At 40.2% G+C, this 24,126-nt stretch overlaps 2 protein-coding genes across 4 annotated transcripts; both read right to left on the reverse strand.

Annotated features, from left to right (window-relative positions):
• Positions 1 to 4,924: 4,924 nt before the first annotated feature.
• On the reverse strand, positions 4,925 to 7,538 carry nots (nothepsin; the record flags this gene model as incomplete). Its single annotated transcript, XM_081362984.1, has 5 exons — positions 7,461 to 7,538; positions 6,574 to 6,757; positions 5,444 to 5,561; positions 5,244 to 5,362; positions 4,925 to 5,125 (listed from the first exon to the last, which is right to left on the reverse strand). Exons 1-5 carry the CDS (start codon positions 7,514 to 7,516, stop codon positions 4,925 to 4,927), a joined length of 678 nt encoding a protein of 225 aa, XP_081219110.1. The 5' UTR covers positions 7,517 to 7,538.
• A 778-nt stretch (positions 7,539 to 8,316) lies between these two features.
• On the reverse strand, positions 8,317 to 22,352 carry cct2 (chaperonin containing TCP1, subunit 2 (beta)). Of its 3 annotated transcripts, XM_081362653.1 has the most exons (16): positions 22,233 to 22,352; positions 21,359 to 21,433; positions 21,203 to 21,268; positions 21,016 to 21,127; positions 19,932 to 20,008; positions 19,733 to 19,845; positions 14,757 to 14,959; positions 13,718 to 13,818; positions 13,497 to 13,624; positions 11,927 to 12,030; positions 11,613 to 11,732; positions 11,377 to 11,505; positions 11,191 to 11,294; positions 9,692 to 9,791; positions 9,465 to 9,606; positions 8,317 to 8,499 (listed from the first exon to the last, which is right to left on the reverse strand). In XM_081362653.1, exons 1-16 carry the CDS (start codon positions 22,233 to 22,235, stop codon positions 8,469 to 8,471), a joined length of 1,608 nt encoding a protein of 535 aa, XP_081218779.1. In that variant the 5' UTR covers positions 22,236 to 22,352; the 3' UTR covers positions 8,317 to 8,468. The 3 variants fall into 3 exon arrangements, with proteins under 3 accessions (XP_081218779.1, XP_081218781.1, XP_081218780.1); XM_081362655.1 differs by lacking the exon at positions 11,613 to 11,732 and having other exon boundaries at positions 11,377 to 11,446; positions 11,967 to 12,030; positions 22,233 to 22,316; XM_081362654.1 differs by lacking the exon at positions 11,613 to 11,732 and having other exon boundaries at positions 11,377 to 11,452; positions 11,967 to 12,030; positions 22,233 to 22,316.
• Between the last annotated feature and the right edge of the window lie 1,774 nt (positions 22,353 to 24,126).

Raw genomic sequence — 24,126 nt, forward strand, 5'->3', positions numbered from 1 at the left:
TACGGAAAGCTGGCTTCACGGGGGAATTCCAGATTCACTTCTTGAACTTGATGGATATACGCTGGTGCGTGCAGATCGCTGCATTGAGTCCGGAAAAAAGAAAGGAGGAGGAGTTTGTATGTACATATGTGACAGATGGTGTAAACAACACACAGTAAGATCCAAGATGTGCACCCCTGATATCGAATTGCTTTGTTTGTCACTTAGACCACATTATTTGCCAAGAGAATTCGGCTGTGTCATCATATGTGCAGTGTATATTCCGCCAAAGGGCAATGCAGGTAAAGCTGCCGCATGCATCGCTGAGTGTGCACATGAGCAGCTTCAGCGCTCACCTGGAGCCCCAATTTTCTTTTTGGGTGATTTTAATAATTGTAAAGTAGAATCTGTGTTAGCGGGTTTTGAACAATTTGTGCGCTGTGACACCAGGAAAACGAAAATCTTGGATAAATGTTATGGTAATGTTAAAAATGCATATATAGCGAAGTCAAAGCCCCCTTTGTGTAATTCGGATCATAATGTTGTACATTTGATTCCTTCTTATAGGTCAGTTTTTAAGTCACAAAAACCAGAGTACAAAACCGTTAATATATGGACAGAGGATTCCATGGAAACACTTAAGGGTTGTTTTTTGTGCACAGATTGGTCCATATTTTATCAATTAGAGCTTGATGAGGCCACCGACACAATGACTGAATATATTAATTTCTGTGTTGGTAATGTAGTAGGAAAAAAGGATGTAGTTGTTTATCCTAACAATAAGCCCTACATTACAAAGGACATTAAAGAGTGCATTAATAAAAAAAAGCTGGCATTTAGGAACAGGGATAAGTTAGGACTATTAGTGGCACAGAAAGAATTAAAATATCAGTTGAAAAAAGCAAAGGAACAGCACAGGCAAGCTATGGAATATAGTTTTTATACTTCTAACACAAAAAAACTCTGGGAAACAATGAAATTAGTAACTAATATGAATCCTGCTAAGAAAAATACTATAACATTAGATACTTTACAGAGAGCAAATGAACTAAACGATTTTTATTTGAGATTTGAGGTACAAAACGAGTTAGACGAGGATCATAGCATATTGCAATCAGTGTTTGATAATAAAGAGACCCCTGGGGTAGAAGTAGACCCACGTGAGGTGCAGCACCTTTTTAAGCGCTTGCACACTAACAAGGCTACTGGGCCAGATGGTTTAACAGCCTTTTTGTTAAAAAACTGTGCTGAGGAGCTTGCAATAGCATGGTGTCCCTTATTTCAGCGATCTCTGGATACCCATACTGTACCAGCATTGTGGAAAAAGTCTTATATAATACCAATTCCAAAAAAACCTGGTGCTAGAACAAATAATGATCTTCGCCCTGTCGCTTTAACTTCAAATGTCATGAAGTGTTTTGAAAAAATCGTAACTGCATTGCTGGAAAAAGAAGTAAAGTCACAATTGGATACCTGCCAGTTTGCCTATAAACAGAATAGAAGTACTGAGGATGCTGTTCTTAGCATTGTTCATCTTGTGTCTAAGCATCTTGAGGATACTAAAGCCTATGCTCGTATTTTATTCGTTGATTTTAGTTCAGCATTTAATACTGTGCAGACACATCTGCTTTTGGAGAAGCTGTGCGGCATGGGTGTCAGTGCTTTTTTAATTAAATGGTTTTACTCTTTTTTAAGTAATAGAACTCAGCAGGTCAGAGTCAATGAAATATTTTCTGAAGTGAGATACAGTAATACTGGAGTGCCTCAAGGTTGTGTGTCATCACCTGTGCTTTTTGCTTTGTATACAAATGATTGCAGGAGCAAACATAAGAATAATAGTATTATAAAATATGCTGATGATACTGTTATTCTGAGTCTTTTACACAAGGATATGGACCTATCATCTTACCATAGTGAAATAGATCAATTCACTCAGTGGTGTGACAAGAACTGTCTTGTGTTAAATGTACAAAAAACACAAGAAATGGTCCTTGACCCAAGAAATGTATCTGAAGATAAGTGTGTGATTATTAAAGACACAGTGATACATCAAGTTAAATCTTATAGATACCTGGGGTTTTATATGGACAATGTTCTTTGTTGGAAGACACACATTGACAGTCTGTGTACACGACTACAACAGAGGCTGTACTTTTTAAGAAGATTAAGACTGTATGGGGTGGGCAGTGACATTCTACTTGTTTTTTATCGAGCCACACTTGAAAGTCTTATTCGTTATGGAATTATAGTCTGGTTCGGAAATTTGTCTGTTCAATTGAAAAGCAAATTGATCCATATTCACAAAACAGCCATGAAAGTCATAGGATTAAAACAATATGAACCCATACAGACTCTATACGAAGAGGCAATGATGAGGAAAGCAACGAGTATTAGTACTGACTCTGAACATCCTCTTTTTAGTGAATACCAGCCGCTGCCATCGGGAAAGAGACTGAGAATGCCAATATGTAGGAATAATAGACTGAAGTTTTCATTTGTTCCTGCCTCAGTAAAACTGCTGAATATGACCCGGAGCAATGCACCTTTACACATTAGCAGTAGCAACTAAATGTGTTAAGTATTTTATTTATTTTGTATTTTATTTATTTTTTATACATTGGTGTACTGTGTATACAGTGTTGTGTATTGTGTTGTGTGTTGTATTGTAGCACCTTGCCCAGGACAAATTTCCCCTTGGGGACAAATAAAGTTTATCCTTATCCTTACAAGTCAACTTATTCCCCTAACCCTAAAACCTAACCATAACAGTCTACTAATACGCTAATGATAGTGAGTTGACATGTAGCTCCAAAGTTACTAATAGTTAGTAGAATGTCTAAAGTGGACTGTCGAAATAAAGTGTTACCTTATCAAACGGATAAATGAACATGAATGTGAGAATGTCTCTGGGGGTGACATGTAGAAAACCTGATGATCATGTTCATGAACGAGACGTCAGAAGACATTATGGGAACCCTGTAGGGTGAAATCATTCTGATTGATGAATCCAAACGTAGTGTTTACATGAACGCTAAATAAAGCGATCGGTTGATGTGCGCATTTATGTGTCACAAGCTTCAAATCTGGCTTAATCTTTCGACAGGACTGTTTTCTGTTGAATAGAGTTGCAACACAAGTCCCTCCCCTGATGAATAACAGTGAGCGGCGTCTCATTCCCTCTTTCAGGGAACCTAAGGCCCTGTTTACACTAGAGCATTTTCGTTTTAACACGCATAACTTCGGCTACGGTTACGCCTGGCGCCACTCTACACCAGAGCTTTCAACCCTTGAAAACAGAGAGTTTTGGAAACGCTGCAGTTTTAGCTTGAGAAATCTGGGGTTGTGTTTCACTGTAGACGGACCAAAATTGAGACTTTGAAACGAAGGCCCACATTCGCTCCCTGATTTGTCAAGTGCCATCACATGACCATTACGCTACTGGAATACGACAATACCAGACCACCCTCGACGACCGTGTACACAAATAACATGGAGACCGAACTGCATCCATTCCCTCCATCTTTCTTGAGAACCAGAAAGAAAACCCTTTCTGCATGTCCTCGTGAGGAACTCTCTTTATCCTGTAAGAACTACAAAATGCCGGACAGTCTGTTTAAAGAGCGACCAGACCCTGAGAGGACAAAGGACCTCTCTGGAAATTACCATTTGAACTCCTCCTCGTGCACCATCGAGACTAAAGTCTCACCTCCGAGTCATCTAATCTACATCTCTTTCCCTCTCCCCTCACCCCCTCTCTCTCATGCTCAGATGATCACCTGAATTCACCCAAGAAAATGTATAGTTTAATGTGAATGATTATCACAGAATATTTTTCATGTTTGGTATCATTTAAAATATCACAGTGTGACTGGTACAAATGTCTCATTTCCAAATAAGTAAAACAAAAGGTAATAAGGTTTTTAAGAGTTTATGGATAACTGACTTACAAAGCTACCTCTTCACCAGAGAATTTGATGTTTTGTATTGATTATCTTTGAAATGATTATGAAATTGGCATGATACATTTACCTGACATAATAAATTGTTACATTTGATTATTGTAACTGACTTTGACATTATTTTACTAAAGAGTTAAAAGGAATAGTCAAACATTCGCTCACAATTAATGATCCACAGATATCATTAAAACCTTTTCATTTATGGAGTCAGATGAAATAACGAGAGAATACATATTCAAATGTATTGCATTTAATCAAAAAATACTTTGCCTCGAGAAAAGGACAGTAACACGTAAAGACCTTCCGCGCTGGTCGGATGCCGGACTTTGGGCCGATCGAGCGCGAGCTTACAATCCCATGATCTTTGAGAATAGACTGATCCTCTCTACTTAATATTCTCTGCATCCCGTAACAAAACATCTGAGAATATGACACCATTTTACAGGCTGAATCACATAACCTGCAGCATCCATGGATAAAACCTAGTTCAACACTACATTGGTCATTGTAAACCCTGAGTAAACACAATCCTGGGTTATCTAGATTCATGTTTCACATTGCTCATAATTTACCTGGGGTCAACAATTAATCCGGGGTATATTTATGAACTGCAGTCTCTTACTGGCATATTTTAAGAGTCAGTGTCATTGACTAGACAAATGCAGCATACAACCCGTGTAAAGCCTCAAGCATAACGCAAACCTTCATTAATCACCATTACATGCTTCATTTCAATACTTTTCTGCCAGACATTTTGTGTCTGAAAGTGAGACTCCTACAAATGCATATGCAATAAGGTCAGTCGCACAAATACCGGTCCACGCCTAATTTTTCACTCCATGTCTTTAGTAAATCCTGGGTTTACGTTTGCGCGAGCTGTTGGTAAATCTGGCCCTTAGTCCATTGCCATAGCATCAGTGTCCAAGTTCCTGATTTCATTAAAAAGCATCAAAGTGTGGATCAGTAAGTGATGTTGTGGTGATTTCTTACTTGAGATAGAAGGAGAAGATGGGCTCATCCAGCAGGCCTTGCGCTATCATGCTGTCGAACACAGGAGAGCCGACCTCCTCTGCCAGCTGAGGGAAACCCAGACCCAGAACCCCGTCAAAATGAGCCAGGACGAAAGAGAAGCCCGGCTCGTATACAGCCTCACCGAACACCTGATTCTGGACCCTCACAGAGCCCACCTGAACCCAAACAAGATATTTTCATACAATATAGTTATTGCCAAAGTGAGGCCACTGAGGATCATGAGAGCCAGTCCACCTCAGAAATGGCCTTTTAGGGCTGAGTGTGAACGAATACCTTCAGTTGTTCTCTGGCCATCACTCCCTGAAGGTGACCGGAGCCGTAATGGATGCCGAAGACTCGTCCGTCGTGTGCGTACGTGCTCGATTCAAAGGCCTTGAACTTGTGGTGCATCGCTGTGTAAACAACAGCCAGGTCACTTCATCAGCACACGGCAGTTCACACATTAAACGCGGGTGAATGTGTGTGTTAGTTACCGCACGCTTGGCTCACGCAGTAGGACGACGGGACCCAGAGGTCAGAGGATCCCGTGTCGAACACCACCGTGAAGTTCTGCTCCGGTTTACCCAGACTGATCTGACCGAAGAACTGCGCCTTCACAACACATGATTCAAAGCCAGTTTCAGTCTTAATCTTTGGCCTTTTTAAAAGAATTTAATACTTTTATTCAACAAAGATGCATTAAATGGATCAAAAGTGACAGTAAAGACATTTATAATGATTTCTGTTTTAGATAAATGCTGTTCTTTTGAACTTCCTATTCATCAAAGAATCCTGAAAAAAAGTATCAGTTTCAACACTGATAACAATCATAAATGTTTATTGAGCATCGAATCAGCATATTAGAATGATTTCTGAAGGATCATGTGACACTGAAGACTGGAGTAATGATACTGGAAATTCAGCTTTGATCACTGGAATAAATTACACTTTACTATATATTCACATAGAAAACAGCTGTTTTAGGCTACACTGGAATAACATTTGACAACATTACTGTTTTACTATATTTTTAATTAAATATATCCAGTTGAACAGAGACTTCTTTCAAAAAAACATAAAAAAAAAATTACCGACCACAAACTTTTGAGTTTGGGATTTGTTGTTGTTGCATTTATTCCATATCTCTATAAATATATCAATTTTAGTTGATAGTGTACTATTTAAAAGACTTAAATGCTGCCATTGTTATGCATTGTCTTGTAAATATATTGTATATTCCATAAATAATAAAAAGTAATAATGTCATGATCCTTTGAAGACGCGAATGTTTTAAAGATAATTTAACATCTCTGGTGTTTTTTACCAGTCAAGATGGGATGAAGACCATCTTAAGATGTCAACCCTCATGATTTAAAGTTAACAGCTGATAATTGTAGAAACATCAGCACTCGTTCTAAGAAGCATCTTTCCTGACATTATTAAACTAAAACGGTCAGCCCCATTACCATCAAACCCCGTTACCCCAGACAGCAACATAGTGAAGGCCCACATTAGGTACACTGGTACCCCGGATCTGGGCCGACACTATGTTGCTGTCTGGGACCCTTCTGAACGCGTGATTTCAGGCGCGTGTGACAGCAGATGAACACAGATCTCGGCTCACGTCCATGTAATTGTAGAGTCTCTCCTTGGCTCTGCCGCCCGTGCGCAGGTAGTGCTGAGCGGGGGGGAAGCAGTGGGAGTAGCGCCGGGAGAAGGCGTCGGGCTGGTGCTCGCGCAGGAACTCCTCCAGCTGGCCGGCGGCGCGCAGGCGACCCCGCAGCGGGGGCACGCGACTCAACGGCACCCTGGGACGGGACAACACCTCGTCACCACCACATCTCTCAGAAATTACTCTCGTATTGAGAATGACTGGGCATTCTGTGGCCTAATAGTTGTACAGTATCTGTGATAAACTCTCAATTTCTTTTGCTTTCAAGTGACTATAAAAGCCTTTTTAGATTTGGGAAACAAAATGTTTTTGTAACACTTTACAATAAGGTTCATTAGTTAACATTAAAGTATTAAGTAACACGAGCAATACATTTGTTACTGTATTTTTTTTTTTAATCTTCACAATTTCTTTGATTTCAGAAGTGACAAGTCTTTTTAAATTTGGTAAAAAACAGTTTTCTTTCTGAAATAATGATTAATTTCTCCCAGTTCACATACTAGAAAACGTATTTAGTTTTGTGTTTATTAGAGTTTTTCTACAAAATAGTTGAAACCATTTCTTAATCTTGCAGCTATATGGTTTTAATAACAATGTATAGTTAAACCATAGTTAAAACCATGGCTAATTTTGTAGTTATAATGGTTATACTGCAATTATGTGGTAAAAACATGATTGTCTTTATAGTTAGTATGATTTCACTGTAAAAACCATAGTTAAATCATGGCTGAAACACTCAGAATATGATCATTCATGGGCATTTATTGTAGTAGTAGTGAGCAGGTAAGCCCGTTTTAATCAGAAAGTAGAGTCAAAGCAATGAAGCGTGTTGTTCTTACCTCACCAGACTCTGAACAAAGCCCAGCAGCCCCAGCAGGATCAGACCGGTCCTCATGGTGCTCTCGATCAAACGCTCACTCAGGGCCGCAGTGACTCCAGCCGATGTTTAAATGCAGATGTCAGGTCACCGCGGCCCTTTCACGTGTTGATTTAACACTCAGCAAACAGACCAGAGGTGAAGACACGAGAGCTTAGGACACAAGCACAAGTACAACAGCTAACATTACTGTGCTTTTCTAAATTTCTCTGAAATATAAACCTTATTCCTGATGCTTATTCCCCTTTCCGGTTTCCCCAAAATTAAACAGGAATTCAGCACTTGGTGTTTGCACAGAACACGCTCAAAGAAAAAGACCATCACAATGTTTACGATATGAAAACTAGTAGTAGGCCTATGCAAGAAGCTGAAGATGTTCATCTCCTGAAAACCAGACGTTGGTTTATTGGATGTTGATTAACTCTCGCCTAAAGCAGCTCGATGAGGAGCACCACAGATCCAGCGGGATTCACAGTTTATTTAGGTTTAGTAGAAATATGTAATAGGTTTATTATATTTATGCATGACCTACAAATGAATCATTTAAACGAGGAATACTCAGGAAAAAAACATCCTCTCAATTTCAACTGATTTTTTCTTAATGTGTAAATATTTGTATGGACATAAAAAGATTCAGAAACAAACACTGTAACTGAACACGTAGAGCTTCTTTACAGCAGAATCTGAAGTGGTCTCACATCACAGAGTTATTTCCCTGTTTGTCCCGGTGAAGCTGCTTTGAAACTCTGTCCCGTGTGAAGCGCTGTAGAAATAAAGCTGACTGGACTTGGCAAGAGACTCGAACACAACAGGCTTGGTTTGATCGTCACAGTTTTTATTGAGTAAACAAAAGGTCAAAAGCCAGCGCTGACATTCAGACATGCTCGAGAAGTGCATCGACACAAGAAACTACAAAACAAAGAGAATCCGCTTCCTGTCAATAAATACACGGGCCGCTAGCGGTGTGTGTTCAGCAGGGGTGATGATCCGGCACACGCTTCCTGAAACACAACAACACACACACGTTAAACACACGCTAAAATAGCTCAACAACCTCTCAGCTGAGTCTCCTGAACAGATGAAGCTGTTTTCTACACGGTTACTGAACTCAACACACACAAAAATACCTCAACCTCTCAGCTGAGTCTCTGTCTCAGCACAGACTGACTTAAGACTATCACACTATTGTCTCTTTAGAGCAGAGTTTGAACTCGTATTTTATTTAGTTTGCATCATTTATTTAGATTTCCACCCAAAGTTCTGAGCAAAATTAGATCTAGCATAAAGCATTTCCATCCCATGTGCTCGAGAACAAAATAGTCTCTCCCTAAGAAATTGGTGCAAAATATCTAGTAAACATGCTAGAATCTTCAATCAGGGAAGAAACCTCCATCATAAAGGAGCTGTGCCTCAGAGCGTCAAACGAGACACGATAAACGCCGTCACGTTCTCTTGTGTTCGGATGCTGGTGTTGACAGACTTTTAGATCAGGCGTTTCAGAACAACCAAAGCTACATCCGAGATGCTGCAATGCCATTGGTCCGCTGGTTAGTCCAGTCATCCAATCACATCCACAGCTGAGGCAAAGTCACCTGAGGTTTGTGTTGCGCATCCAGGGGTTTATTCTCTATAACTGTTCTCATCGCAGTTTGTGCGCATGTCTTAGCAGATAAAAAATGATGTGCCTCAATCATGTTTATGTGCATTTTTAGAATATAAGCACATAATGTAACGTTTGCACATTTCTTTATCATACTTTTTCAAGTCAATGTAAACAGGTCGGGTATGGGATGTTTTTTTTATTATTATTTATTGGTAAAAAAAAAATGTTTTTGTCTTCCAATAAAACTTGCTTGACAAAAAAAAAAAAAAAGGACACAAGCCCATCTTGACATTTCCATTAAGCACAAAAACAGCTAATAACTCCTACGGTGTGTCCTGTATGAATAAAGCTGAGAGCACTGACCTGGGAGCAGCTTTGATGATGTTGTCCACGCGCAGGATCATCTCGGCCGCCTCTGCTGCGCTCAGCAACACCTGCCTCTTCACCTGGAAGCTCTCAGTGATGCCCAGATCCGCCATGTCTCCCACACAGCCCTGGGTCATGTCTGTCAGACGGCACGGGTCAAGGGTCAAAGGTCAGAGCAGAGGCGCGGGCTAGCCTGACATCAGGTGTGTGTGTGTGTGTCTTACCCAGGCCGAAAGTGATCTTGTTGTCCTGATGGGCGGCTCTCAGCTGGGACACCAGCTCTGCGCTGTCGTATCCTGCGTTATCAGCGATGATGGTGGGCAGCTGCAACAACAAGCGGCCTTAAAGCTTGAGAACAGACACCGATACACATTCAGAAACTAACAGGAGCTTAAGTGCCACCTAGGTTAACTAATAAATGCCCCCAATACTCCAGATGCAGGGGCACAAAAAGCACTTACACATACATTTACATCACATGATATAGTGAAGCTTCATCACAGGCGAGCGGGCCGTTTTTCCCCAATATCAGCAAACGGTTCAATACAAAAGACGTTAATAGTGACTGCCATTTTAGACACAATAGTGTCCGTTTTTGTTCTTTTCACCAATAAAAATAGCAAATCAGTTGAGTGAATGATTCATCAAGTCACTCATTAAAACAGTGACTTGCTTCTTTTCAGAATGAATCAGTGTTTTGAAACCAATCGGTCGAGTGAATGATTTAATGATCCATTCATACAGTCAGGGGCTCTATCTGACATCACATACTTCCCGATTATAGTAGTGTGTCCAAATTCACAGTAGGCGAAGAGCAGCCATTCTGAAGCGCACATCCAGTGGACACCTAACTGTCCCTTCAGGCAACAGGAGAGGATTCGCCACTGAATGATAGCATAACTTCGCAAATAATGCTAGTAGGTCACATGACAAAGCAACATGATGGGTGTAATAACTTACTCTCCGAGTAGGTACTTCTTTTGAATTTGCAATTTTGTACACAGACAGACTCTTGCTTAATTCCTGAATGAATCCATGTATGTGAACGAATCGGTTGAGTGAATAATTCAATGACTCACTAATTAAAGGCTTTGGATGAATCGGTTGAGTGAATAATTCAATGACTCACTAATTAATAATTTTAAACAAATCGGTTGAGTGAATTATTCAATGACTCACTAATTAATAATTTTAAACGTATCGGTTGAGTGAAAAATTCAATGACTCACTAATTAAAGGATTTGGATGAATCGGTTGAGTGAATAATTCAATGACTCACTAATTAATAACTGAACAAATCGATAATTCAATGACTCACTAATTAATAATATTAATCGGTTGAGTGAATAATTCAATGATTCACTAATTAATAACTGAACAAATTGATAATTCAATGACTCACTAATTAATAATTTTAAACGAATCAGTTGAGTGAATAATTCAATGACTCCGTAATTAAAGACTGACAACTTCTGGTGGTTTAAGTTTCACATAATTTCCTTTTTTCCAATGTGTATGCATTATGTGATTGTAATTGCACTGTAAATGCCTACAAATATGATGTATTTAATAAGTTAAGAAAACTTATAAAACTCATAAAAGGTAAAAATACACATGGAAACCAATTTAAGGGGAGAAATATATCCTTAAGTAGAAGTAACTCCGCATCCCTGCACTGATCATCTCTAAACAGCCAGATATCAGCTGACACAACGTGACGCACCATCATCAGGGCTTTAGCGAAGGACTCCATGGCCACGGCCTCTTTGCCTGGCGTCCGGTTGGCCAGATCTGACACCACTCTAGCCATCAGCATCTCAGAGCATCCTGAAACACAAGCACACCGGCGTGAGAGCGCGTCCCAGCAGACACCGGTCAGAGAGCCGCTGGCGTGGCGAACTGTACTGACCTCCGCCGAACACGGTGCGCGTCTCTTTGACGGTCTGCGACAGCACACACAGGGCATCGTGGAGCGAGCGCTCAGCCTCGTCCAGGATCTGCTGCGTCGCCCCGCGCAGGACGATGGTGCACGCCTCTCCTGCACACGGGAACACATCAATGACACAACACCACAACACTGCTGATCAATCTGCAGTCAACAAAGGAGAAGACTCGAGGGCTTAGATGTGTTTGCCCAGCACTTACCCATGTCCACTCCTGAGAAGTGAATGAGCATGTCCTCTCCGATCATCACTTCCTCGATCAGCTTACAGTGGCCGATCTTCACCAGCTCAGGATGGTCAAAGGTAGACGTGATCTCACCACCTGCACACACCAACCAGCTCAATGAGTGCTAGCTAAAAACAGTGCGCTACTTTGTTCTGAAATTAACACACTTTGTATGTAACTTCTGTGAGTCTTTTGCCAGTCTGATCAGGTAATGAGTCACACACAGTTGGTGATCAGGATCAGGGCAGTGCTCACATTGGGATAGTTTTCACAGCGGTGTGTTTGTGTACCTGTGACGAGGGCCAAGCGCTCCACTCCTGCGAAATCAGCGTGTTCGATGGCCATCACTCCAGCGGCGGCAAACAGCTGCTCAGGGTAGTTATAGATCAGCTGCCTGAGGATCCACAACACACAAACACACACTCATCCACAATTCTGGGGTTTTACTTGGTCAAAACAATCACACTAAAGAGACATTAGAGTGTGTTTAAAGTTATGTTACTCTGTGCGTTAGCTCCGTAGCTGCTACGAGACACACTGCAGGAAGCTAGATCAATATTAGACTTTCATATATTAATAAAAGCTGGATGACTGGTGCTGCTAAATGGCAGTATTCATTTTAAAACATTGTATATGGGAGGAAATGCTGTATATCTGTTAAAGCTCTATCTGATTATGCTACGTTAGCCAATTGACAACATAGTTTTGTCTAAACAGTTGCTCATCCGTCTAATAGACCCCTTTTGCGCGGACGTCACAGTTACGTCACGGCGCTATCTGGAGGCAAAACAAACGGAAAACTGGAGGCGGCCAATACAAACCAGCACAGATTCGGCTACATAATAAGGAGCTTAAATTATTATTTTTATTATTAAATGTCATCTCGTTGTGTTGTTGGGTACAAGAATCGATGAAAAATGAGTATGCTGTATCTGGATTTTTTATTTCTAGAAAATATTCATATCATTAAAATTGCACCGTAGTGTCACTCTTCTTGGCGCTGGTTAGGCAGAACTGCGGATCATACACACAAATCTTTACATGACCATTCAGCACATAGTTATAGGCATCTAAAGATTTATATGCCCTCAGTTTCTCTTTACCCTCGGTTTCTCTATCGGGTAGGTGTAGAAGTCAGGCCACTCAACCGGAGGTAGCGTTAATGTTAATCCTGTCAGATCGTCCATTGACTGAGCGTGTACGGTCATCTGGTTCCGTCCGTTAAAATTAACTTTTGCAAATAACAATCGCGGTCCTGGACAGTGAGTGACCTCGCACATTAAGACAAAATTGGATTTTCTCCAGTCATTGTTAAAAAAAACCAGCTAACAAAACTTGCAAACTAGCGTTAGTGAAGCGGCCAGAGGGTTCTTTCTGCCTCCAGCTAAGCCCCGCCCACACAAATACGTCACCATGTTTACCAACTGTAAAAGGGTCTATAAAACACAATAAAATGATAAATTAAAGTGTCTTTGGCGTTTCCATGTTTTCTACAAAGGTAAAACCAGACACTGGATATTTTATAATCAATAATCTGCATTTTTGACGGAAATGGTCGAGTGAATGACTAAATGAAACACTCATAAAGACAGCCTCTAACGTTCTTGAATGAACCGGCCTTTTTGCTGACACCTACTGGGAGCCTGAATTTATGTCATCTAAGTTTTCCAAATTTTTTATGCATATGTGATTGAAACTGCAGCGTAAATGCCTAAATGCACACATTTAATAAGATTAGAAAAAACTGTCCTTATAAAAGGAAAGATTCCTCTGGATATCAATTTAAGGGGGTAAATTTGGGCCCTTAATGAAACCGCAGAAATCAGCCGATAACACTCTCTGAAAGTGGTGTCACAGCACCTGTTGATGAAGCAGTTGATGCCGTGCTTGAGAATGCGCTCCACCTTCTCCTTCATCTTCTCCTTCTCGGCCATCTCGATCTCGGCCACCTTGGCTGTGGAGTCCACGCGCACCCTGGAGCCGAAGATCTGCGGCACACACACACACACACACACACTCACGTTACTGGTGTTAAAGGTGCCGCGTCAGTGCTGGCGCTCAGTGCCTGAGCGAGGCCATACCTTGATCTTGTCCGTGTCCATGCCGGTGTTGGCGATGAGGATGTTGGCGTTCTCGATCCTCTTGGGCTGGTTCACTCCGATCCTCTTGTCCAGCAGGAAGCCTGTGAAGAACAAGAAGAGCGGTCACATGACCATTACGCTACTCGTGTGCCGCCTTCTGATTGGCTGAGCCACACACCGTTAACCAATCGCACAACTTTCACAGATCAATTTGAACACCTGTTGTTACTGATACTTTACAAACACATTATTATTATTTGAGATGAGATAATGAATATAAAACTATAATGAGACCTAGTGATATGTTTTGCAACAGTATATTTTGTACACAAGTAATAAAGAAATATGACATTTATAATGAGGGAAATTATATTTATAGAAAGATTAAAACAAAACATTACTTAATGAAGGCCATTTTAAAGACTATTCAAAACATTACAATTCTGCCAAAATAAAAAAAATCTATAATTTTAAATGTTCAAATACAGACTGATAACATTTTATTGGTGAATATAAAAATGTATATAGGTGTAATTTATATGGGTGAAAAACTAGTAATTTATACAGGTGTTGAATCATCAGGATGAAGGCAAGTATTTATTGAAGGCATGAATTATTATTATTATATAAAGGGATAGTTCACCGAAAAATTAAAGTTACCCCATGATTTACTCTCCCTCAAGCCATCCTAGGTGTATATGACATTCTTCTTTCAGCCAAACACAATCTGAGTTATTAAAAAATGTCCTAGCTAATCCAAGATTTATAATGGAAGTGAATGGGAGGACAACATTTGAAACAATTAAAAAAGTGCATCAATCCATCATTAAAGTAATTCCCACGGCTCCGGATAAAGGCCTTCTGATGCGTTAGTGTAAGAAAAACTCCCATATTTAAAACTTTTACAGCTATAATAACTAGCTTTCGTCTGAAAGAAGGAAGTCATTTACACCTAGGATGGCTTGAGGGCGAGTAAAGCCTGGGCTAATTCTCATGCTTGGGTGAATTAAGCCTGTAGGATGAGCTGTCCGTCACACACCCTCGTCCAGGTAGGAGTCGGTGAGGCTGCCGCCCAGCTTCTTGATGACGTGGATGGCCTCCAGGTTGCCGGAGCCCTTGAGCCGCATCACGGCCTGCACCGCCAGCCGGGCGAAGTGGTCCTTGTGGTGCGTCAGCAGCTTGGAGGAGAGCGTGGTGCGCGCGATGTTCAGCAGGTCCACCTGGAACTTCTGCTCGTCGTTCCTGAGGAGAAACACACACACAAGCTCACGTCCACCGCCTCTACTGTTCACACACACACTAGGGGTGGAGAGGATCGCAGTTGATGGTGATGCGGCAGGCATGTGATTTGCGGATTAAATGCTAAATTTAACCATCATAGAGGGATAGTTTATCATTTGGACATGTTTTGTCTTGCCAATTTACACATCCAAACTAGGGATGCACCGATCCGATACTCAGTACCGGTATCGGCTCCGATACTGCCATTTTTGCCGGATCGGGTATCGGTCAGACGAGGCCGATCCAAATCCGATATTGTGCGTATACTACAGTCCCTGACAAAAGTCTTGTCGCTTGTGTACAAATTGACCTGAAGTGCCGCTGAAATATATTTCTAATCAAGATTTTTTTACAAGAAATGGCTCATTTTAATCCCAACAGCTTTTGTAATAATGTTTCAGTGCAAAACGAAATTGTCAAAAAGTATTCTAATATTCACAGCTTGGTAAAGCCCATTGAGTCAATTTTTGCAAAGACATAAGTGTTGTCGCCTTGTCATATGAGCTTCGCCTGTGACTAATAATGGATCAATTAGGTCTCAGGTGTGTATAAAAACAACCCCAGTACACTAGACCTTCACATCAACTGCAACTAGACCTCTGCAAACATGCCTAAGATTCACCCTGAGACTAAAGTTTTGATTATCAAGAGGCTGAAGACCAGATCCACTGCTGATGTGGCAGACACCTTCAATGTGTCTCAGCGTCAAGTACAGAGGATAAAAAAAACATTTGAAGACACTGGAGACGTTTTTGACAAGCCCAGGTCAGGCAGACCCCGCAAGACAACTGCTCGAGAGGACCGTTTGTTGGCTCGAAAATCCAAGGCCAGCCCATTTTCCACTGCAGCAGAACTCCACAAGACCTGGTCACTTGAAGTCCCTGTGTCAACCAGAACAGTTTGTCAGATTCTGTCTCGAAATGGCCTCCATGGTCGAATCAGTGCCCAGAAGCCAGCACTAAACAAAAGACAATTGAAAAACCGTGTGGCATTTGCCAAGGCCCACAGCCTGCTATGATGGACGCTGGAAAAGTGGCAGAAGGTGGATTTTTCAGATGAATCTTCTGTTGAATTACACCACAGTCGCCGCAAATATTGCAGGAGACCTACTGGAGCCCGCATGGATCCGAGATTCACCCAGAAAACTGTGAAGTTTGGTGGCGGAAAAATCATGGTCTGGGGTTACATCCAGTATGGGGGTGTGCGAGAGATCTGCAGGGTGGAAGGCAACATCAATAGTCTAAAATACCAAGAAATCTTAGCTACCTCTTATATTCCCAACCATAAAAGAGGCCAAATTCTGCAGCAGGATGGTGCTCCATCGCATACTTCCATCTCCACATCAAAGTTCCTCAAGGCGAAGATGATCAAGATGCTCCAGGATTGGCCAGCCCAGTCACCAGACATGAACATCATTGAGCATATGTGGGGTAGGATGAAAGAGGAAGCATGGAAGACGAAACCGAAGAATACTGATGAACTCTGGGAGGCATGCAAGACTGCTTTCTTTGCTATTCCTGATGACTTCATCAATAAATTGTATGAATCCTTGCCAAACCGCATGGATGCAGTCCTTCAAGCTCATGGAAGTCATACAAGATATTAAATTTGGATCTCAAAGCACCACTACTTGATTTGCTGACATATTTTTGTATTTGCAGTAAATTTGTTCAATTTCTGTATAGGCGACAAAACTTTTGTCTTGCCAAAATTTGACCTTTCTGTCTTGATTAAATGATAAATCTTTTTTCAGTGAAACTAATTTATTTCAGTGCATTAAACATCATTTGGGAGGGTTTTGGCTTTTCATATGAGCTATTTCTAACACCAATTGATTAATTAAAAGTCAGGTTAATAGCAGGTGTTTCTACAAAATAGATAAGCGACAAGACTTTTGTCAGGGACTGTATTCTGTGTTATTGTTAAGCCGCACAAAAGGCACACAAACATTATAAAGCACCAGAAGTTTTCGTGCACAATAAAGTGTTCTGAAGCCATTATATAGTATAATGTGAGATAGAAATGAATATTTAAGTCGTTAAATTCAAGATCACGTCAACATTTCCCTCAGCTGTCAATCATTCTTCATTCAGCATCAAACAGCGCGTCGCGTTCGGTTACGACAGTTAACACGATGAAACTCTCTCCAAGATGATTTAAAGTTACTATTATTATACTTGATCTGTAGATAAAGGTCTAGGGTTTCGCATAAAACAACTTTATCTTGCTGGACTTTATTGCTGTACCTTAATCATGTTACTTTCTACCGGGTGTCTGTTAGATCACAACACTGGAGTGAAGTCAGAGCACTATTTGTTCTTCACGCGCACAGTAACTGACATTTAAAACTGTTAAAAGAAAATGCTGAATAGACTATTGCATAGATAGATACTGTATAACACACTACGCATCAATTTGTATTTTCTTTGTGCTTTAAACTTTTCAATGCAGACTCGACTCGACGCGCTGCGACTCATGTTGCTTCAAGCGCATCATTCTGCGCTCGGGATGCGCATAAGCGCTTTGTGCCACACTGGAGCCTTTCATATCATAATACAGGGACACAATGAAAGATTATCAATAGCCGTTCTTGTTCTGTCCTATCTATCATATGTTGCTACCCCATTAAACAGCTGTGCATTTAAAAAATGTCTCAATTTTATAGTAGGCCATATATAAAATAATTTATATTTTTGATTTTTGTTATCTTGTTTTTCATGAATGTATTTTACAACATACAAAGAGCAATGTGTAAAGTTTTACCAGATTTAGTGTTACACTTATTGTCTCTAATTTGTTAAAAAAAAAAACTTTTTTTTCCACAAACTGTTCAGATTATACAATTATTGTGCACTCATGATTTTTCTAGACTAAATTTTACTGCTGAATTATCCACTAATCTAGTTTATAATAGCATTTATGTCAGATTATGATCATATATTTTATTTTCTTTTTTCTTTTTTTCAGTTCTTATTATCAGTTCAACACAGAGTTATAGAAATTGTACTTGATTTAAAAAAAAAAAAAAAAAAAAAATATCTGTGCTGATGTCGGCCAACACTCGGAATTTTTGGTATCGGATCGATTCTGAAAAAAATGGTATCGTGCATCCCTAATCCAAACAAAACTTAAAATCTATTTTATTTTAAGTTTTGAAGTTATATCAACAAACACAAAAGCATAAAACAGTCAGGACAACAAAAGACGCATTAACACACAACGGAGAGAAAAAACACATCTGGACTGGCTCAGTCAGCAAATATATGCAAATTAATTATTGAAAATATAAACAAATTACAATATTCATAATTGATTTATGAATCAGTTAGTTCACCAAAAGAGAAGAATAAATAAAAATAAATAAATAGAGGCGGAAGGCTTACAGAATATATCATAGTTAAACTTCCAAAAGTCTCAAGAGAGGTCCCCATGTGGCTTCAAATCTTTCTTGTGAGCAGAGCTCACCACAATGTAACTGCTCCATTTGTAGGGCCCTATGATTTCCTTAATGCGGAAAACGCGGACGAAATCACGGAATTTACACATGAAAACGGAATTCTCTTATACGCGCGGAATCTGCATATATTTTGCTGACATTAAATAAACTTTTTTTTTTTTTTACTTCTCATTTTTTCAGTTTAAAGTTCTCTACCTAAACCCAGAGCCATATAGAGAGACATCTGTCAATACAGTTAAAGGAGAACTCCGGTCAATTTTAACATTTTAACATTTTTTTGTACATTTGGAGTGCTGTCAATACAGAGAACAGCGACAAAAATCGATGTTGCCTACACCGAGTTATTCTATTTTTAAAATTTGCACCCTGTTGACTTCAATGGGGCAAGTACTAAACCTGCTTTTAGGCTCTTAACATCCTTGATGTGTCATTACAAGTGCCCAGCCAATGTGAGTTATTCCTTCAGAGTGAACACGAGTGAATCTGACTGCAGTAGATGTGAAAGATATGAATAAAAGTGATGTTAATTCAGCCAGTGCACATACCTGTGTTTACATCCTGTTTTCGGTCGAAGTCCACAGTAGTCGATTGTCGAGTTCACATGCGTGATCATAGGTAACTAAACCTATGCGCGTGAACTCGACAATCGACTACTTTGCCGTTCCGTCTATATTACGTTATTAGAAGTTATTTTTATTTTTTTTAGAAAATCGATTTTTGACATTTGTGAATTGATTCAGAATCGTCCACGTCCGCATCGCGATACAGCTAACAATCGTTTTTTTCCCCCACCCCTACAAATTAGGGCAAAACCAAAATGATGTGCCCATGTCCCCTCCGCCATCTTGCACCAATCACATTGAGAAGATATGGAGGAAAATATTTTGTTTGTATAACGAATGCGGTGTGTAACTTTGAACTGGATTAATTTATGGAATTTGTGGAAAAAGACGTTTCCAACTCTGAACCAATTCTGTAGAAAGGCCCATATATATATATACCTCTTTTTTTGCCAATCAAAAAAATGATCTGATCCGTGGCTATCACACACACTCACGTCCAACGCCTCTCATGTTCTAACGCAGTGGTTCTCAACTCCAGTCCTCGGGACCCGTGTCTCTCTTATCTGACACACTCAGTTCAGTTCATGGAGTCTCTCCTAACGAGCTGATGATCTGATTCAGGTGTGTTAAATAAGGGAGACATACAAGATGTGCAGAGCAGTGGGTCGCGAGGACTGGAGTTGAGAACCACTGTTCTAACACACACATCATTACCCATGATCCACTGCTGCCTCCCTCAGGGCGTCACGGGCCGCTTGCGTGGCCTTCCTCCAGCCGGAGATGATGATCTGAGGATGGATCTTCTTGGCGATCAGCAGCTCTGCTTCCTAAGGCACAAACACACACACACGATCAAGCCTGCGCGGCGTCCGGCGGGAAACACAGTGAGTGAGTGTGTGTGAGAGAGTCGTACCCGCAGCAGCTCAGCGGCCAGCACCGTCACAGAGGTCGTGCCGTCGCCCACCTCGTCATCCTGGACCTTCGACATGTCTGCGCAGGTTCAGCAGACACACAACCACATCATGACGCATGTATGAATAATATTTTACAGGAATTAATCTCTAGTGTTGCTCTGTCATTTTAGACAGAAAAAAAAGTTATTTTGAATTTTTTGTTAATCGTAACTTCATCAGAACGGTATGAAACATGGTGGCCTTTCACTTGCTATGTGGTCAACGACAAAAACATGTGGACTTCGAAAAAGCTAAAATGGTTGTTAAAAAAACCTAAAAGTCACACTCGTGTTGTTCGTGATCAGCACAGGAAATTGATGGAAAATACAGAGCAATTTATGTGCGGTACAATCTATAAATCAGCCACAACGCAGAAAAAAGGGGTGAAACTAACATCAAGAGCACACACACACACTCTGATGCTCATATTAGATTAGAATGTAAAAAAAAAAGAGAGACTTTTGTCAAAAACCAGTCTTTGATAATCTCTACATATAAATCCAAATGCATAAAAGTAATTATGTCTGAAAAAACTGTCCTCAGTAACCAGAGAATATATGCAGTCTTCATACAGAGGGCTAGTGGTATTACAGATGATTTTACCATGTATAATGTTGACTAATGCAATATTTGTGGGTGCTGATAAAAATTAAATAATAAAATGCCAAATGTCTGATGTTACCAGTAAAAAGTGGCTTACATTATGATAAATATATCTAGACCATGACAGAGTGCAAGCATATTAGTCAAAAAACACAATTCTGTATGTTCAGCTTCAGCAATAATATCATATCGTGAGCTCAGTATCATGACATGTATCGGATCATGACATGAGGGTTTCATTACACCTCTAGTCAAATTAAATATAGTGTGTTATTTCATAAAAATGAAATTATTATAAGGATTAAGGTCTCCAGTAAGTTTTGACCATAAACAACACGAGTGTGACCCCCAAATGAACAATACCAGAAGGTTAATGTATTGTATTACTATTATTATTATCATAGTGAATACACACACACTCTCACACACACGGAGACTCACCCACGAGCACTTTGGCGGCGGGGTTGTCGACGCCGATGGCCTTGAGGATGGTGGCGCCGTCGTTGGTCACGGTCACCTGACTGTCCCTGCCGCCGCCCAGCAGGATCTTGTCCTGTGAGGTCAGAGGTCATTAATCAGCAATATTCACCGGTTATGATCATGACGGGGCGGCCGCCGGCACACGTACCATGCCCTTGGGTCCCAGAGTGCTTTTCACCAGATCCCCGATGGCAATGGCGCCGATGAAGGATGACTGAAAGCACAGAGAGAGCTCTCGTTAGCCATAATCACGGTTATTAATGATCACGGTTATTAATGATCACGTTCACTGCACGAGTCTCACCAGTCGAGCCGTCTCGGCCTTCTCCTCGTCCGCTCCTTGTCTGAAGATGTTCATGGGGGCCATCGATAGAGACGCCTGCACACACACACACACACACACACACACACACACATATTATGATCACGATCAAGGCTTGATGCACATGCATAATGTCATGTACACTTCTGATATTAATAATGAAGTCAGTGTCCATTTATCATCTGAACCATGAATCAGTCAGTGTCCCTCAGTGCGTGGTCATTCTGGAAACCCTGTCTAATATAGACAAGTGACTACAGTTTTGATTAAATATTATCATCATTATGGCATTTTCTTCATACTAATTACATTAGAAAGCTTTCTAGAATGAGTACGGATTCATTCAAGCAACTGTGATTTTTAATATTATTATTCATTTCGTTATTATGCTAATATTAGATACTTCCATGCTTAAATCTTGCTACTACTATTTTAATAATTATATGCATAATTATAATATAACTGCACTCTCATGCTCGGGACAGTGACGTCAGTGGCCACGCCCTCCACAGAAAGCGCTAGAAACTCCCTGACGATGATCCGCTATTTTATACCATCCATCACAACACAAACTATCGAAACACACACGAGTAAACTCATCACACAACAAATAAAACAACGAGATGTGTTGATGAAGGCAAACACGTCCATTAGAGCATCATACCGCAGTCGGCTGAACTCATTGTTCGAGTTCACGCGCATGCCGCGCACAAACCCGCACTCTTTAGCGTGAATAAAGCGCGAATGCCGCGGCAAAATCACATTACCGAGTCACTACCGTCACACGCGCTGCACTAAATCACATCTCACTCATTATATCTCCGCTGAATTATGATTTAACCACAAAATCGCTCACCATGATGATAATAGGATGTGCAGAAGAGACGCGCACGAGACAGGAAGAACAGAGCAGGGAAATGCGCGACAGATCTACCGCTTCCTGTCTGCGCGCGAACACTTTTTCAACTTAAAAGTCCCTATAGTGCGCGTTTGAGCAGCTTTAATTAGACATGCATTTTTTTTTTAGATTTAGCTACTTTAATGAGATAAAAAGATGATTTAATAAATGTACTTTCATGATGTTTAAGAGAAGTATTTTGTGTTAAACAATATGTTTTTGTCTATTGCAGTTTTCGGACATATTATACTGTTAATCTTTTAATTATAAGCCTATAATTCATTGTATAATCTACCTAAATGTTTTTAAAATCTATATTAATGAGGAGTAAACTAATCGATCTAATCTTTTAACGATATCCCAGCTAACAATTTTTCGTTCCCGAACAGACCGTTGGAGAACGTTCCCCTAACCTCTTTAATCCGATATAATTTACTGGACAAGCGCGTGCAGATCAGAGGCTGGATCTGTTCTGTGGTGCAATGACATAATGATTTACACATTAATAAATACACATCATTTAAACCTCAACTGTATTTATTTATGAGACAACATATCCCTGAAACTCACTCCCATACATGATAGGCAGCGTTTCCACGCAGAAAAGAGATGGCCATGGACTGTGCTTTTTATAATGAACATCCTCATCCGTCCCATAAAGCAAATGAAAATGAATCCGTAGCCTACATCATTTTCTAAGATGTGGGTAAATACTGTGCTTGAAAGTTTGTGAACCCCCCTGCAACATCTGCCACGGCGCGGTCCCCAAATGCTCCAGAGATCCGAGAAGCTGCGATCCATATACTGTAAAAAGAAAATGATGCAAAATGTGTATTCTGATTTAAGACACCAACACACTTTTATAAGTAGGTCAGAAATTGCACTAAAATCATACTGAGAGTAGAAAATACTATGCGGTACGAGCAGCAGATGAAAAGGAAACCGTAAAATACCTCAATCATTTTTTTTATATTGCATAGTATCATAAAATCCCCTCAAATTCTATTCTAAATAATTAAAAAATATGATTGAACAAAACATTTCCGTGTTTTCACTGTTATATGATAGGGGGCGCTATTAATACTCTATGAATCTCAACACAATCACAAACTAATGGCTACTGTAGTGTTTCTGTGTTTTTGTTCATGGCTTGTTTCATGTTTTGGATTTCGTTTGTAACATGTTGTTTTATTTTTGGACTTTCAATGTAAATAAACCTCTGTCGAAACCGTTACAAAATGCACTTTGTGGAAGTGTATCTCATGCCTTCATTGATTATGTTGTACAAGATGTTGTCAGAGAGTCAATGGAAGGATGAACTGGGAAGAAAACAGTGTATGCTGACTGTTCTGACAGTGAAAGTCAAGATTACTGTAGTTATAAAAGTTTGCTAAGATGTCAGCAAAGCACAGAAACACATTTGACAGTCACTTTAATAAAATAGTGAGCTGTGTCACAGTTGTGACTTGTGCCATTAAACTACTTTTCTCAAATGATCATTATGTTGTTATCAGCATGTTATTCTGTTATTCATCACTTATTTTTTACACAATAAATGCCATTTTGTTCACATGCAGAAAAGTGTCAGCTCCACCATATGCCACTAGATGCCGCCACAATCTCATCTGCAGGAAAGTGCAGTCAAACCAGTGTACACACAGGCTCCTTTTCATGATAAACTCGCACAGTTGAGCTGGCAAATTGGTAACATTTTAGATTAAGGAACATATATTCACTATTAACTGGGAGTTTTCACTCAATAAACTCATAATTACTGCTTATTAATAGTTAGTAGCCAATATCCTAGTAATATGCATGCTAATAAACAACTAGTTCATAGTGAAGTTGTTCC

This window comes from Scardinius erythrophthalmus (assembly GCF_964197995.2).
Source record: "Scardinius erythrophthalmus genome assembly, chromosome: 4".
NCBI lineage: Eukaryota > Metazoa > Chordata > Actinopteri > Cypriniformes > Leuciscidae > Scardinius > Scardinius erythrophthalmus.